The 17268-nt window shown below is 35.3% G+C and overlaps 1 protein-coding gene across 7 annotated transcripts in view; it reads right to left on the minus strand.

Annotated features, from left to right (window-relative positions):
* The window catches only part of SNTG1 (syntrophin gamma 1), a 924527-nt gene that overhangs the window by 64325 nt on the left and 842934 nt on the right, over positions 1 to 17268 (minus strand). For all 7 annotated transcript variants that reach the window (XM_017965333.4, XM_035276805.3, XM_054246489.2 and 4 more), the window contains 2 exons: positions 11897 to 12049; positions 8013 to 8105 (listed from right to left, as the gene is read on the minus strand). In XM_017965333.4, coding sequence (XP_017820822.2) covers positions 8013 to 8105; positions 11897 to 12049 — 246 coding nt within the window. The remainder of the gene's footprint in view (positions 1 to 8012; positions 8106 to 11896; positions 12050 to 17268) is intronic.

Genomic DNA, 17268 nt, shown 5'->3' on the forward strand with positions numbered 1-17268 from the left:
ACTTGGTCAACGTCAATCTTCACTAGGCGAAGAGAACAAAGACCTCTATTAAAGCACAGCCCATAAGAACTGGAATGTAACAGACAATGACTCTGCTGACTGGTTGATCAAGACTTCTAGAAACCACAGTGCCCATCTGACGTCTTGAGAATGGTAGCACAGTAGTAAAAGGTCACTGGTACTCATGTTCTGCAGGGAGTGGAACTATCACACAGTATGTAAGGGGGAGAAATGTCCATCTCTATCTAAGGGCTCATCATGCAATTCTCACCGTGCAATGCACTTCACACAGATTATCTTGCCTAAACTTTACCATAACCCTGTGGGAATGAAGCAAGTGAGGCTCAGCGTGGCTGTGTGATATGCAGAAGCAACTCTCTGATATGTTCTGAGAAACTTAGAAAGAAAAAGCATGATGAAATTCTAGTTACAGATGAAAGGACAAGTTGTGGTTGAGACAGGATCTATTGAAATATGGGGTAGCTGGAAATACTGCTTAAATGTTTCAGAATTTCTACCTTACTTTTTATAGTTGATTATTTTTAACATATTATCTCATTTAATTTTAGAATAATGCCGTAAAGAAAAGCAAAGCTATATTATTCCCATTCAATTCATGCAAGTTTTAAAGATAATACTTTGAGTTACAAAACTTATGGAAATCAAAACTGATAATTTAAACAAAGATAAACTAAAACACAATGAGAAAGTTTTAAGTCAGTTATTCTTAATAATAAAAATAATAATCCAGAAAAATAGCATATATCAGAAGCCACAGAAAGGAAGAACAAAAACTTAAAAGACTTAAGAAAAAGGAAAAAATATATAAAATGTAAGGGTCTAAAGTATATATTAGCCAAAGACCTTTCGACTCTTTGATTTTGTTTTTTCTATATTTGAATTATAAATATAGCAGTGAAGTATGTGTTAATTTTCACAGTGCTCTCTAATGTCCTTGTATATCAAGAAATGAATAAGGAAAACAGAAAATTTTATTTTTTACATAGTTTCCCAATAATATACTGTATGAAAACTTAGGTTAATATTTTTTTGAAAGTTTAATTTTTTTAATGTCATTCAAAATACATTTTTTGAATGTTTACATGTTTTTGAATGTTTACATTTTTACGTTAGGGCTATCTTTGAAATACCTGAAGACTAGAAAAAAATAGCCTTATGGATAGTTTCTCTAAATGTCTGAATTTGTTTTACAATAAATGCAATGTTCTTCATTCTCCTAAAGCAAAGAAGAAATAATTTATCTGAAGAAGAATATAAAAATCACATCAAACAGCTGTCTTTTTCTGTGTTGTTGAGCTGTGAGTTGAATATTTAGAAAGAAAAAATAAATACGCAACTTGAAACTGCTATGATTAATGTGAATATTGTCAGTTATAGTATAACATGTGTATAGCAAAGATTTCTACTTTCATAGGAGACATTTCAAGAAAGAATTCATTTTGATATTTTCAAATGTTTTATATTTCAAGTAACTGTTTTTGATGTAAAATAACTGAAAGATTATGGAATAATAACATAAAATTTGGGAAATAAAGGATTAATTCTATGGTGAGAAGTTCAAGCTTCAAAATCAATATTATGATCATATAAATGCTTTATATACAAAGTGTAAAGATGCGTAATAAAATGTGTGTGTGTGCATGTATCTGTGTACATGAGGGTCATACACCTTTCGGAGAAACAGTAGCTCAGAGCTCCTTCAGTTTATTAAAGCCATATCAAAGATTTTTAAAAAGCAAAAGGGCCATATTAACTTTATTTCAAATTTTACCTTGGAACATTCTAGAAACCAGTGTTGATTTATAGGACTAAGTGGATTATATGAAGTATTTAATGAACCTCAAATGCTAATATGTTAACAGTGAACTTAGTTGTAAATCATAGTTATTTTGGTAAAGAACAAAATCCTCTAATTTTGTAGAAAACATATGAAAACTAGAATGAAGTGATTTCGGCTAGGATTATGTTGATTGTCTCTTACTGCACAGAATGTAAGTTTGCAAAATGAAGGTCATTTTACATGTGAGTGGATTTCAACAAACATCTCCCATAACAAGGCTTTTAATGTATATATAAATTAACAAGCATGACAAGCCCATAACAAGCACTTCCCTTGTATGTTTTCTTTAACAAAATTCCATCATTCTAAAAAAGTTTAAAAGTTATTCTTCTATAATAAGTTATTAAGGGGAAACATAAACACCCATTAACTGAGTCTTGCCCCCATCTCCTCAAAACAAGCTGTACCTCAGCTAGAGTGGTCTTTCTGCTTTTTAAATTAGATTGTGTCTGAGCCATGTTGGACCTTGATCATGTGACCCAATCTATATCTCCAGCTTTGCTCTCCCACACACCTTAACTTTCAGTTGTACCAATGTCTCTTTGTTCCAATGATACACTCTGATCATTTTCCACCCTCAATTCAAAGTCTTTGACTGTCATCCATGTATGTATTTTTTTCTCGGGAATGTGATAGAGTGATAGATGCCCAGTGGAGGACAGATTTCAAAAATCTGGAATCTGATTCTGTGAAGAAAGTCAATGGTAGCTTGATGGGAATAGCCTTGAATCTATAAATTACATTGGGCAGTATGGCCATTTTCACGATATTGACTCTCTCTATACATGAGCATGATTTATTTTTCAATTTGTTTGTTTCCTCGCATATTTCCTTGAGCAGTAATATGTAGTCCTTTTTGAAGAGGTCAAATTTCATATAGAACCAAAAAAGAGCCAATATAGCCAAGACAATCCTAACCAAAAAGAACAAAGCTGAAGGCATCACACTATCTGACTTCAAATCATACTACAAGGCTACAATAACCAAAACAGCATGCTACTGGTACCAAAACAGAGATATAGACCAATGGAACAGAACAGAGGCCTCAGAAATGACACCACACAGCTACAACTATCTGATCTTTGACAAATCGGACAAAAACAAGCAATAGAGAAAGGGTTCCCTATTTAATAAATGGTGTTGGGAAAACTGATTAGCCATCGGCAGAACACTGAATCTGGACCCCTTCTTTATACCTTATACAAAAATCAACTCAAGATGGATTAAAGACAAATGTAAGACTTAAAACTATAAAAACTCTAGAAGGAAATCTAGGCGATCCTAACCATTCAAGACATAGGCATGGGCATTAACTTTATGACTAAAACACCAAATGCAATTGCAACAAAAGCCAAAATTGACAAATGTAATCTCATTAAACTAAAGAGCTTCTGCACAGCAAAAGAAACTAGATATTAGACCTTTGTCAGATGGACAGATTGCAAAACTTTTCTCCCATTTTAGGTTGCCAGAGTGGACTTAAATTTACAAAAAAAAAATTGCTATCAAAAAGTGGGCAAAGGATATGAATAGACACTTCTCAAATGAAGGCATATATGTAGCCAACAAACATGAAAAAAAAACTTATAATCACTGGTCATTAGAGAATGTAAATCAAAACCACATTGAGATATCATCTCACACCAATTAGAAAGATGATAATTAAAGTCAGGAAACAACAGATGCTGGTGAGGATGAAGAGAAATAGGAAAACTTTTACACTGTTGGTAGGAGTGTAAATTAGTCAGCCATTGTGGAACACAGTGTGACAGTTCCTCAAGGATCTAGAACTGGAAATATCATTTGACCCAGCAATTCCATTACTGGGTATATATCTAAAGGATTAGAAATCATTCTGCCATAAAGACATATGCACACAAATGTTTATTGCAGTACTATTTACAAGAGCAAAGACTTGCAATCAACCCAAATGCCCATCAATAATAGACTGGACAGGGAAAATTTGGCACATATACACCATGGAATACTATGCAGCCATAAAAAAGGATGAGTTCATGTCCTCTGCAGGGGCATGAATGAAGCTGGAAACCATCATTCTCAGCAAACTAACACAGGAACAGAAAACAAAACACCACATATTCTCACTCATAAGTGGGAACTGTGAGAACACATGGGACTGTTGAGGAGTGGGGGCAAGGGGTGGGATAGCATTAGGATGAAATCCTACTACAGGCGGGGTTTAAAACCTAAATGGTGGGTTAACAGGTGCAGCAAAGCACCACGGCACATGCATACCTATGTAAAAAACCTGCACGTTCTACACATGTATCACAGAACTTAAGGTATAATAAAAAATTTAAAAATTTTTAAAAGAATCTAAAAAATCACTTGGAATCACGGCTTTGCCCAGATTGTCTGAATTTCAGTTATATATTATTGCACTAGTTTTCTCTTGTCAAACACACGTCTGACCGTTTCTTCCATACTCCTCAAACACTAAAGGTTTTCTGTTCTTAGAATCACATCCAAATTTCTTAATTTGATCTTTTTTCCAAATGTGGCTCTTAGATACCCACATGCATGATCCTCACCTTCTCTGCCCTCAAATTCCATGTCCTTCCTCCCTTACAGATACCTGTCAGGATAGTTTCACCTTTCTGGCCTCAATTGAAATGAAATATCTGTGAAGACTGACGCATATGCCCTCCCGTGTGTCTCAAGAGACAGCCGGCATTCAATGAAGATCTATTTAAAAATTGAATGGGTGTTTTGGAGATGCCACTGCTGAGGCTTCTGCTTAACTGGGGACTCTATAACTAGATATAATTAATTAATGCACATACACATATTTAAAACAATATAATGGATACAAGACTATGCTTTTAGCGATGTAAATTATCTAAGTACAGTTAACATTATACTTTGACATAATAATAAGAATACCCTTTTCTAACACTGAAAAGGCTACATATTAATAAGGATTAGAATTGCAAAGAACAAGCTGAGCCGTACAGTAATGAACTTGTGAGGAAATCACCCAGCAACTGTACGGGAACTGAAGAATGCATCACCTCCTGATATGCTGCCAATGTAAATGGAAGTATAAGAAACCGAATGCTATTTAACATGTCTTGTGCTCCGGCAAGTCGAGGGTCATAACTTACTGTGGGAACTTCCAAGCACAGGTCACAGCAATGAGCATTAGCTTGACATTCCCAGACATCTGTCTGTGTCCAAGCCTTCAGCATTCCAGTGCAACATAAAATCATGCTGACTCGCATTCCCTGACATAAGAGACGCAGCAATTCTTTCCTTCATTGTCGGTGTATTAACAACACATTATCTGCTTTATATGGAGCTCGATTAATGACTCAGAATCGAGTCCACCCCTTTTCTGGAATCTCTACTTTGTCACAAGACTTTGGTTTTGCTTTCGCGGTCACTTCGAGGTTGGAGGACTTGACCAGGATGAAGTGCACGAGGACAAGGCACGTTCAGCTAAAGGAGAAACTCTTCTGAATCCAAATATTTAAAACCTGTGGGACATATAGTCTTAAGGGTATTTTTCACATTCATATCGCTTGGCAAAAAGCAGCTAGAAAATGACTAGATATTAACTATTTTAATAAACCATTAGAAAAAAACGTGCTTTGATTTGTAAGTTACAATTATCTTTTGTGTCTTATTTAAAAATAACTTCCAGGTTCATCTGATGAAGGGGTGCCAGTTTCTTGCAGAGAGCCCCAGCTCCGTGATTTGCCAGGAATCTCCATTTACGCCCGGCCTCCTCTTTATGTCTGACAGAACTATGAATAGCTCCTACTTTCATTCTCCAAGTGTCATAATCTGTGATGGGTATTATGACCTTCTTCATTAATGTGTATAGATTCCTTCTAGCCTCTCCCAGTTCTCAGATTCCCTTGCAGGTAGATGCTTCCGATGACATAATCAGAACATAGGACAGCAACTACTGTTCCTGAAGGCCTCTGGTGTTTCCTGAATGTCAAGCTTGGACCCATCTAACTCTCATTTCCTACTAAACCGTTTGCCCCAGATGGCATCGTAATCGTTCACTTAGACACTCCTGACTGTTCACTCATTCCCAGAACACCCAGCGGAAGTAGACAGAAATATCGAATAGGACACTGGTGTCATGATTTTCTCCCCTGTTATGCACAGCCAACAGAAAACCGACATAGCCAGCCTTAAAACAAACTCAGAATAGATTAATACACTCAGAATTACATTCATGTGAATTTTATTTTTCTCACTTGCTAATGTAAGACTCACATTCATGTAATAGAGTTTGGTGGCAATTCTGGGAATTGCATTTTCTTTTTAAAATCAGACATTGACCTTTCTACTGAGTGTAATTTATTTATTTTTTGTTTTTATTTTTTTTTTTTTTGAGACAGAGTCTCCCTCTGTCATCAGGTGCCAGGCTGGAGGGCAGTGGCGGATCTCAGCTCACTGCAACCTCTGCCTCCCGGGTTCAAGCAATTCTCCTGCCTCAGTCTCCCAAGTAGTTGGGACTACAGGCTCACGCCACCATGCCCAGCTAATTTTTGTATTTTTTTAGTAGAGATGGGGTTTCACCATATTGGCCAGGATGGTCTCGATCTCTTGACTTCCTGATCCGCCCTCCTTGGCTTCCCAAAATAATTTGTTTCTAAGTTTATTTATAAGATTAATTTATTACTTATTTAACTATTGAATAATTCAGTTAGTTAATTTATTAAAGTAATTTAACACTCAGGAGGCTATCTTGATCTGATGAGCATTTTAATATAAAAAAATTTTTAGTAATAGGACTAGTGCATAGCCGTCTCATTTGAGAGTTTTCAAGAGTAAGTGGCGTTTAAAATTCCTTATTCACAAAGTATTCTTTTGTCCTGATGCAAATGCAACACATTAGATAGCCAAATCTGGCCGGCAAATGTGTGCTCATTTTACAATGTTAAAAATAAATACTAACAGTCTTCAAATACTGTGAGACGTTGTAGGGCAATGCCAGCTGCTGAGTCACGAAGATTCCCAAGCTGAATAAGCGCAGGGTGGCATCCTACCTGGACCCCCCCATGAGAGGTTGATCTTTCACAAATCATGCACCCCCCACTGTCTCCTACACTCCATCCTCCTTTCACATTTGTATAACTGCTTGATTTTGTTGGCATCTGCTTTAGAAAATCCTACACATTACTTAATTTCTAGGTAAAATATTTGTGTTCTAGTAAAGGATTGTTCATGAATCCTTAAAATTCGTGAGAAAAAACAAATCAATTTATACTCAAGCCCTGCTTTGATGAAGGGGAAAATGGAATGAATCTAAGGAACCGATGTCCTAATAAGAGGAAGAGAATGTCTTCCATAATGACAAGAGCCTCAAGTCACAAACTGTAGCAGTGACTGTAAGCAGATGAGCGGTTGAATGGGGGTCAGCTGAACTTTACAATTATTTCCAATTAAAAATAACGATACTAATGTGAGTGCTTTGGCTTCCATCCACAGTCATCAAAGCTGGATTTGTTTGGGTATGACTGGCTAAGTAGGCACCCTTTGTCGTGCAATGTGATCACTCCTAGAGACACATACTTCGGGAAAAGAACACCTCGTAGAGCATAATCCTTATTAAGTAAAGTGTTTGTACACGTTATACTCCCTAGCTAGAAACTAAACTTTAAATTTTCACCATTCAATAATTCTAACATATCAGCTGTATTTTTTTTTAAGATAACAAAACAATCTTTTGTTCCTTATTTTTATCTTGCAGAAGTTGATGCAGATATAGTATAATATTTTTTTGAATTGCTTTTTGGGAAAGAAAATGTTACTTCAATTATAAAGTCGTATTTTAAGAAAAGGTAAAATGATGATAGCTAGCTAGCTAGTACATAGATAGATTTCCTTCCACATAGGTATAGTTTTGTGGTTCTACATTTGTTTTATTAAAAATTCAAACTATTGTTCATGGAAGCATAATTTATCTTCCATTGACAAAAACGAAGATCTTAAATTGACATGACAAAGTGCTGAGAAGAGTTATAAGGTATTTAAACCATTTCTGAATTAGGATGTTTGCAGCCTGTGTCTCAGAGGTCAGCTGAGCGCATTACCTTTGTCGCGGCATTTGAATCATTTCTGAATTAGGATGTTTGCAGCATGTGTCTCAGAGGTGAGCTGAGCACATTACCTTTGTCGCGGCATCAAAGCAGATAAATCCTGTGCTGAAGTCAATCGTGAGTCCCATGAGGTGACTTTCTAGCACACATGCATAGGTCTTGCACTAGACAGAACAGAAAGTACGATTACTATTTATGTTACTGATGCAATCTCAATATCAAGAACTATGCGGCAGCTTCTCCAATAAGTACTTTATACAATATCTAATTTAATATGAACAATCATTGTATAAAGAAGGGAGCATTATCAGTATTTTAATGTTAAGGAAACAGATGCTGAGAGTATTGGGTTTTGCCTCGCCGAGGTTCCAATCCTGCTCCCCTAGCTTTGTCTGAACATTGTGCTACACCATCTGTCTTTGCTATATTGACAATAAAGGTGGTATATAAAAAGATGTAGGTGTGGGCAAGTTTATGTTAAGCTGTTATACAATGTAGCCAAGTATCACCACATTTTCAGTAAACTAAAAAAAGGAACTATTGTTAAATAGTAGTGTTTGAATTCTCACAATATCAACTTAATGGATATTATTAAAAGAGATTCTCACACACACAAACACAGCTTCAGTAACCAAGTCAGAAGAATGTATCGTAAGAGTCTCTCTCTGTCCTCCATACCGCACAAGCTATTACTAAAGATATTTACCACTTTCCAATGTATTTGTTTAGAACTACAGATAATTCTTTAAAAATCAATAAGCAGTTACTTTTCACAATGAGATCTCATAATAATTTTTCTTTTATAAATACTTTGGAAAGACTAGTAAATATGGATACTGAAATACAAACAAAACAGGATATGATTAGAATTTATAATAAAAATTTGAGGTTTATATGCAACACTATGTATTTTTCCATCTATAAGTTTGTCTTATTTGCATTTACTTTTAATTTGCTGTGGGATATTCCAGTCATGAAAAATCTTTATGATTTATGTATGAGATAAAAGAGAGAGAGAGAGAGAAAGGAAGAGACTATTATCTGAGGCCAATTTTCAACACCTATCCTAATATTGTATTTCTTTTTATAATATTGTATATAAAACTACATTAATTGAATCCCATTCTGAATGTAATCATGACTAAATATATCAAGTTGTCTTTACCAAAAATTACATTCATGTGTTTAAGCCTTATTAGCATAGAAAAATTATAATAATGCAAAAATAGTCTTTTAGAGTTACTTTTTGTTAAACAGCAGACTAAAGAACATAATGAGCCTCAAAAGTCCATTTCTGGGAGTGATTATATTTGTTTAATACATGAGCATTTTGCATGCTTACATCCACCCATTAGCACTTTACGAAAACTATTATCAACATTAAGAAATGTTTAAGGCTATAAAATTTCCTCCTAATTTAAACACAATGGTTTGCTAATTTCAAGTACTGTCATTTAAACATGAAAATGTCAGGTGAAAACAAAGTCGGTGCAGTGCATTCAAATTTTTCTATTAAGTTCAGCATCACAAATTAGATTTTCTCAATAATCATTAAATTGAAACAAATAGATGTGATATAAATTGAGACTCACTGAATTTTCAATTTATATATAGTGTCAAGTTCTGTAATTTGTAATATTAATAGCACATCATGAATATACATAACATAGGTTTAATATTGAAATATTTAATTTCTTGTTTAATTTGTTTCATTAAAAACAAATTGTACAGAGAAAAACCAATAAATACATTATCCTTTTTAAGGAAATTCAAATGAGAAACACAAAAAGTCAATTGATTGATTTTTTTCTACCTGTTTTACAGTAGAACAGATGTTCCTTCTTTATTTAATTTCCTACCAACTTTAATGAAAGTGTTAAATTAAGAATATAGAAGAAAAACATGTAACGTTCTTTATGTAAATATGTTCACATACTTGAATTTTGAAAATAACACTATGAAAGTCTTCAGCCATTGATGTCCTATACAGTAAACAAAAGGGAGTTATAAAATACGTAGAGCAAATAAGAGCTAAAAAGGCATTAAATATTTTATTTTTCACTTCTGACACCTAACTTAAATTGTCATTATGAATGGGTAAGGAGATAGTGCAGTGTATTTTTTGGATAAAGTTTACAGAATACAAGGCCCAGATTCAAAGATTTTATCTCTATCTGGTTTATAAATATCAGGAAACTTTAAAAAGTACTAAATTGAAACCAAAATGTTAAAATTACCATGTAGTTGTTTCCAAGTGAAATGAACAATTGCAGAGAAATAATAATTTAAAAAACCTAAAACTATCAATTTAAATAACAAATTGAATTAAATTACATTCAATTAAAATATATTTTAATACTTTAAATGGTCTAGAATCTCGACTCTTGAAGTAAAATCATATTTAATATGCTTTTGATGTTTCCATTTTTGATATTATAATATCTTTTTATGAAGTTCTATGAGTTAAATTGTAGAAATTTCTTACCTATTTAAGACTTTTTAGATACTTGAAGATAAAAGCAGAGTTATTGAAAAGAGTCAAGTAAACAATTTTAAAAACTGTAATTGGAGTTTTCTCTCTGTCCTCTTCCCTGATTGTAATGTCATACTGGTGCAACTTGATGTGTTGACTACATAGGTTTGTAGTCAGAAGATAGAAATCAGTTCAACATGTTGAAAAAACATGTATCCAACAACCCTCTCTTAGGCAAACACAGCAGTATAGTCAATGCCATATTCGTTTTCAAACTTAGGTGTCCATGTGTGTATTTAGATCCTGCTTTATGGGTCCGTCTGCATGTGGCAAGCACATGATAACCTTTCCATTTGTCCACAGGTCTATTTGAGGTCAGCCACAGAACCAACTTTGGGAGACTCTTCCGTTCAACAGTCTCATGAATAATTGGTGCTGAGGGCTCTATAAAGTTTCATTTGCTCACAATGCTCTTTCTTCTAGAAAGCCTTACCTTTGTCTCTGTCATTCAAAGCCACAAAGAGTTTTTGAAACTTTTCTCTAAAGGTCATATAGTCCAGGAACATGTTCCTGATTTCCATTCTACCCTGCCCATTGCTTGCCAATACTCCACTTACAACTATCCCGTTCGAACAACGCTCTTCTCACTTTTGAATACAATGTAACCTACTTGTCTATTTTTTTAAGGATTGCTCACACTCAGTCTGTGTTGTATTGGATTGGGGTGTAGCATCACAGTTAAGAAACAAAGTTCGATAAATATCTGTTGAATATGCATAATGTGTAAAATGCACTGGACTTTGGTTGGCATATTAATAAGATAATTCCAAACAGCCAATAATTTAGTGCAGAGAAGGATAAGCACATGTCACTCCAATACAACACAGACTGAGCGTGAGCAATCCTTAAAAAAATAGACAAGTAGGTTACATTGTATTCAAAAGTGAGAAGAGCGTTAGAACGGGATAGTTGTAAGTGGAGTATTGGCAAGCATTGGACAGGGTAGGCTGGAAATCAGGAACATGTTCCTGGACGATATGACCTTTAGAAAAAAGTTCCAAAAACTCTTTGTGGCTTTGAATGACAGAGACAAAGGTAAGCCTTTCTAGAAGAAAGAGCATTGTGAGTAAATGAAGCCAAAAGGCTGGAAATGAGGAAGTCATATTTGGCAAACAGGAAGTGACCATGTCAACAATTAATTAAATCAGAGGATTTTCTATATTAGATTGAATTCAGAGCAATGTCCAATTAAAATTAGAAATATATTTTTGATTAGTAGTAGAAAATAGCCTGGAATGATCAAGTTGTGGAAAACTTAAAATTTTATTCAGAGCTGTATTACTAATCACTAAACAAAAATGGCTAATGACGGAATGTCTTTGAGGAGGTCAAGACTCCCAGAACTGTATTTTTATACTACTTTGGAATGAATTGTCATGCATTTGAGAGAGGCACAGATCCTGCGGTCCTGCAGACTCTCACCTGTATCCGTTCTACTTCTAGAAAGGTTGCTGTCTGGAAGGCTCTTTCCCACTGGGCGAGGTCACTTTCCAGCTCCACTGAGAAGTACAGGTCCTCCCCAGACTCCGACTGCACGGTGAAGCAGTGTTTCCTCCGGTCCAGCAGGTCACTGTCCTGATGAAAACCTGGAGTTACACAAGCTGGCACACATCACTTCACATTGCTAACCTGGCCATTCCCTTCTGGAGCAAGGTGCGGAAGCCACAGTTAAAAAGATTAACATTGTGTGACTTCACCAAGCCTTCATTAAAAATTATTCCACAACTCCAGGCTTCAAAGCCAATAACTAACATGAGATCAATCTTTACACTGAAACATGTCCATAAATTAGAATTTAGTGTTTCTGACATTAACTCTTACTAACAGTATAACGACCAAATCTTTTAACATAAGAGACTTGGTTTATTACCGTACAAAGGGCTGACACACTATCTCCTCTCGTCCTTACATAACCGTTACGATGTTGAAATCAAATAATGCTTATGTACATGTTTGTAAATTTTAAGAACTTTTTAAGTAAGCTAAAACATTCTCCATGAGATATGAATAAGGAAATGAGTCTAACTTGTCTACAGCCATATTCCTTAAAAAGACAACACATTTACCTTACTTGTGTAACTGTATTTTATTGCATCAAAAAGACAACTTTGATGTGGGCAATGTCTTGGTCTTACCAGAAGTTTTCAGCTAAAGTGTTCACAAATGTATATGTATTCCAATTTAAGAGAGGTTAACATGAGAAAAAGCAGTGAAGTAAATAATTTATGAAACGGAGTAACCCAGTACAGCATGTCAGGGATAGCATTTTACATACAGTCATGTGTCACATAGGACGTTTGGGTTAATGATGAACCGCATATGCGATGGTGATCCTGTAAGCTTACAATGGAGCTGAGAACTTGCCATGCACTACCAATGCCATAGCCATTGTAATGTCATAGAACAATGCATTGCTCACGTGGGCATGAACATGCTGATATAAACAAACTTGCTATGCTGAGAGTTGTATAACGCTGGCACATACAATCACGATGTATTGTACATAATAATAATAAAGATTGTGTTACTGGTTTATGGATTTTCCGTATTAATCTTTTATTGATTTTTTAGTGTACTCCTTCTAATTATTAAAAATAAATAGTTAACTATAAAGACCTCAGGCAGGTCCTTCTGAAGGTATCCAGAAGGCATTGTTATCATAGGAGATGACAGCTCCATGCATGTTATTGTCCCTGAAGACCTTCCGGTGGGACAAGATGTGATGGTGGAAGAGGTGATATTGGACAGCCTGACTCTCTCTGTGTAGGCTTAGGCTAATGTGTGTGTTTCTGTCTTAGTTTTTAAGAAAAATATTTAAAAAAAAAACAAGAAAAAGAAATTTATAAATTTAAAAGTAGGACAAACACATAGAATAATAGAATAAGAATACAGAATAATTTCGTACAGCTGCATAACTAAGCTAAGCATTTTTACAAAAAGTCCAAAGTTAAAAAAATTAAGTTTGTAAAGTAAGAACTCTTATAGTAAGCTAAGGTTAAATTATTATCAAAGAAAGAAAAATACCTTTTATAAATGCAGTGTAGCCTAAGCGTTCAGTATTTATAAAGTCTGTAGTGCTGTACAGTAATGCCCTAGGCCTTCACATTCACTCACCACTCACTCACTGACAACCAGAGTAGCTGCCATCCTGCAAGCTCCATTCATGGTAAGGTCCCTGTACCTGTGTGCCACTTCTTAAAATCTTTTAGACTGTATTTTTACTTTATTTTTTCTGTATGTAGATGTGTTTAAACATCTACTTACAATTGTGTTACTTTTGCCTACAGTATTCAGTACAGTTATATGCTATCCAGGTGTGTAGCCTAGGAGCAGTAGCTATGCTGTATAACACAGCTGCACAGTAGGGTATGCAGTCTCAGGTTGTATAAGCACATTCTGCGGTGTTCGTACACTAGCAGAATCATCTAACCGAGAGGCACTTCCTGGAATACATCTCCATTGTGAAATGCCTCATGAGAGTATATATGCTGTATATACGTAGTGTACTGAAAATTGTCACAGGGTTAATGACTGGTATCTTTAATCATTTCTCATAAGGAGGGATATAAGTGTATAATTGTTAAACACCCAAAATGTTAGATGAAATTCTCTGCTTTGGCAAGTGTTTTAAAAATAATATTTTTCTTATTTCCTGCTTGCATTCTTATAATCACTGGAAGAGAGTTAACGGAAGGCAGTCACTCCCAGGGTTGTAGAATTTAACTCCGACCCTTGCTGCCAGTGGATGCTCAGAAAGCTAAAAGGATGATAAACAGTGTGCTTATTGATTTTCCTACTCTCTGAAGGGAGAGCAAATAAAAACATAGTATTTTTGTGGGTTCGGTCCAATGACAAACTGATTGTAAATACTTTTTAGCAATTTTGGGATTATAATGTCTAGAGGGGCAACAGTGACAGATAATAACCGCATAAGTAAACATGTTTGTACAAATTATTATAAGTGCCATTATGTAAAAATAAATAAGAGGCTGGGCATGATGGCTCCCCTCTGTAATCACAGAACTTTGGGAGGCCGAGTCAGGTGCATCACTTGAGGTCAGGAGTTCCAGACCAGCCTGTCCAATGTGGTGAAACCCCGTTTCTACTAAAAATACAAAAATTAGCCAGGTGTGTTGGCACGTGTCCCAGCTATGTGGGAGGCTGAGGGAGAAGATTTGCTTGTACCTGGAATGAGGAGTTTGCAGTGAGCCAGTATTGGGTCACTGCACTCCAGCCTGGGCAACAAGAGTGAAACTCCATCTCAAAATATATAAATAATAAGAATGGGATATTACATCACGATAGATTGAAAAGCCAGAGAAACGTTTTCTACCAAGTAAATTTTAAACAGTAGGCGAAAACAGCTAGAAGATTAAAGATAAAAAGTAGCTAAAGGGTGTTCTTTCCAGAAAGTGGAAGGAGCTGGCTGGGGCCTGAAGTAAGAGCAAGTGGGGCATTCCAGAAATTCAAATAAAAGGTGGCAGAAACATTAAGAGTGGAAGCCAGGGAAGGACATGGGATGATAATCTGGTTGTACATTTTGGACTTGAACACAGTAAAATGACAAGCTACTACAGCAAAAATTTCATTATACCCTTTCTTTATACTGCAGGTATTTCAACATCTACATTAGCTTTTTAAATTGATAACAGTGGAACAAAAACTAGAAGTCAGCATTGCAGTTTCCAGAAATTTCGCCAATTTTATGGTTTATTAAATTGGCCTTAGTCTTCCTCATAATAAAAAAGTTATCTAATGTCATTATTGGTCAGAAATTTTGGTATTTTTTTCCTTTTCATAAATTACATGTAGCAATAAGATCTTAAAATGGCCTTCATGAAGATTTTGTATTCTCTCGGCAAAACTTTGCACATTTACTCTTTAAAAACTCAATTTAAGATTTTCTATTGTGTTACCCAACTGGTGACTCTCTCAGGCAAAGTATCCTCTGTTCAACTCTGCAAATATAGTTTCAGCAGTTCTGAATACTTGTTGCCATTTGATGTTGTTATTTATAAGATACTTCTCATGAACTGACACCACAAATGGCATGTGAGCATCCAGGTCTCGGTTTAGTGAGAAAGAGAGATATGTCAAAATAATGAGCATATGACAGTGCTATAGGGGTAACATGCTAAGGAAGCAGAATAAGGAGTGATAAATGATCTGGAGGGAAAGTAGGAGGGGTAAGTTGTATTGTGGGGAGAGAGCGTAGTACCATCAAGCACTTAAAGACAAGTGCACAGCAATCAGGTGCAAGCTTGAAGAAGACCAGGTGATCCTGCTAAAAATGCCCTGAATGCACCTGCCAGGAAAAGCCACTGGAGGGTTTTATGTAAGAAGGAGGCAGCACGGACTCTAAGCTTTAGAAAGCTAAGAGTGGATGAGTGGGACAAGGAGAAACTGCATAAAAAGCAAGCGATCCGTCATCAGATTTAGTGAAAAGTGACTATTGCTCAGACACTTTAAAGATCTACTTTCAAAGTAATCATCTAAAATAATTGACACTAGATTTCTTATACCAGAGTTTCTACCTTTCCTGACTATGACATTTCAAAAGAATGTGTTCCCTTATGATCGCGGTCATTATCAAGTTATATGCAATCAATAATATATATAGTTAACTGAAAAACTAAATAAGATACTCATAGAGACTGGCATTTAGTAGAAGCATTAGTAGAATAACGCATATTACACATGATCATCCACATGGGTATAAATAAGAAGGTAGATATTCCTCTTTCTCACCCTCATTCTCTCACTCACACACATGCAGGAGCTACAAAAAGGTGAGAAGAACACAAGCTCTAGCTTCAGAATTCTGTTTCAATTTGAATCTCCTCTCTTTTACTTAGTAGGTGATCCTCGGCAAGTTGATTACCGTATGTATAGCTTCCTTTACTCATCAATAAAGTGGAAGTAATTGATCTGATGATTAAATAATATACTATTTTTAATTTTTTGCTTAGTCTCTAAAACATGGAAGTACTTAATTAATGTTGGGTATTTCTGTTGTCAGTGTTGATTCAATAAAATAAATGTAGATAAACATATGTATCATTTCCTAACTTGCCTTCTATGGCTTGCTCTTTGCAAGCATTTCTATTTTGGTCAAAGTGTAACTGATGCCCATGTAAAAGCAATAGCCTCCAGCATACTTTTTTGCTAATTGGAAAGTATCATTAAATAATGGTGATAATAAGAATAATAGCTAAACACATCAAGAACACATCTTTTGCATTTTTATGAATTTTCTCGCTTCTCCAGACGTATCTTCTGTTTTTTCAAATTTTCCAAGTGCTCTGAGCACTTTCTGTAGACTGATAACCACATGCTGTCCTTCACTGGACACCTCTCAGATTTATAAGGCAATATTCCAAAGAAACCACAGTTGTTTTTTTCAAGATGGCTGACTGGATGCTTTTCCAGAGTACCTCATTCACTTAGAAAAATAACAACAGTGCATAGACAATCACTTTGCACATATGAAAAAAAAATCAAATCTTGGGATCCCAAACTCATTATATCAAAGGGCTAAGCTTAGGTAGCAAGTTATGCAAAAAACTGCCTTTTTTTTCCATTCCCAAAAAGCTGTAATTAATGTTTACTTTATTTTACATAAAACGTAGCTTTCCTGCACATTAATAAGAGCCTAACGAGACTGTGACTGCATACCTCATTGCCTACCTAGACTTTTTTCTTTCTTCCTTCCCGTTTGCTTTTTCCCTGTTAGATATTGAAGTTCATAGAAACCTTTCTTTAAAAAGCACAGAGTACCGATCTCCTTGTGAGTT

This window comes from Callithrix jacchus, chromosome 16 (genome assembly GCF_049354715.1).
Source record: "Callithrix jacchus isolate 240 chromosome 16, calJac240_pri, whole genome shotgun sequence".
In the NCBI taxonomy this organism is placed as follows: Eukaryota; Metazoa; Chordata; class Mammalia; order Primates; family Cebidae; genus Callithrix; species Callithrix jacchus.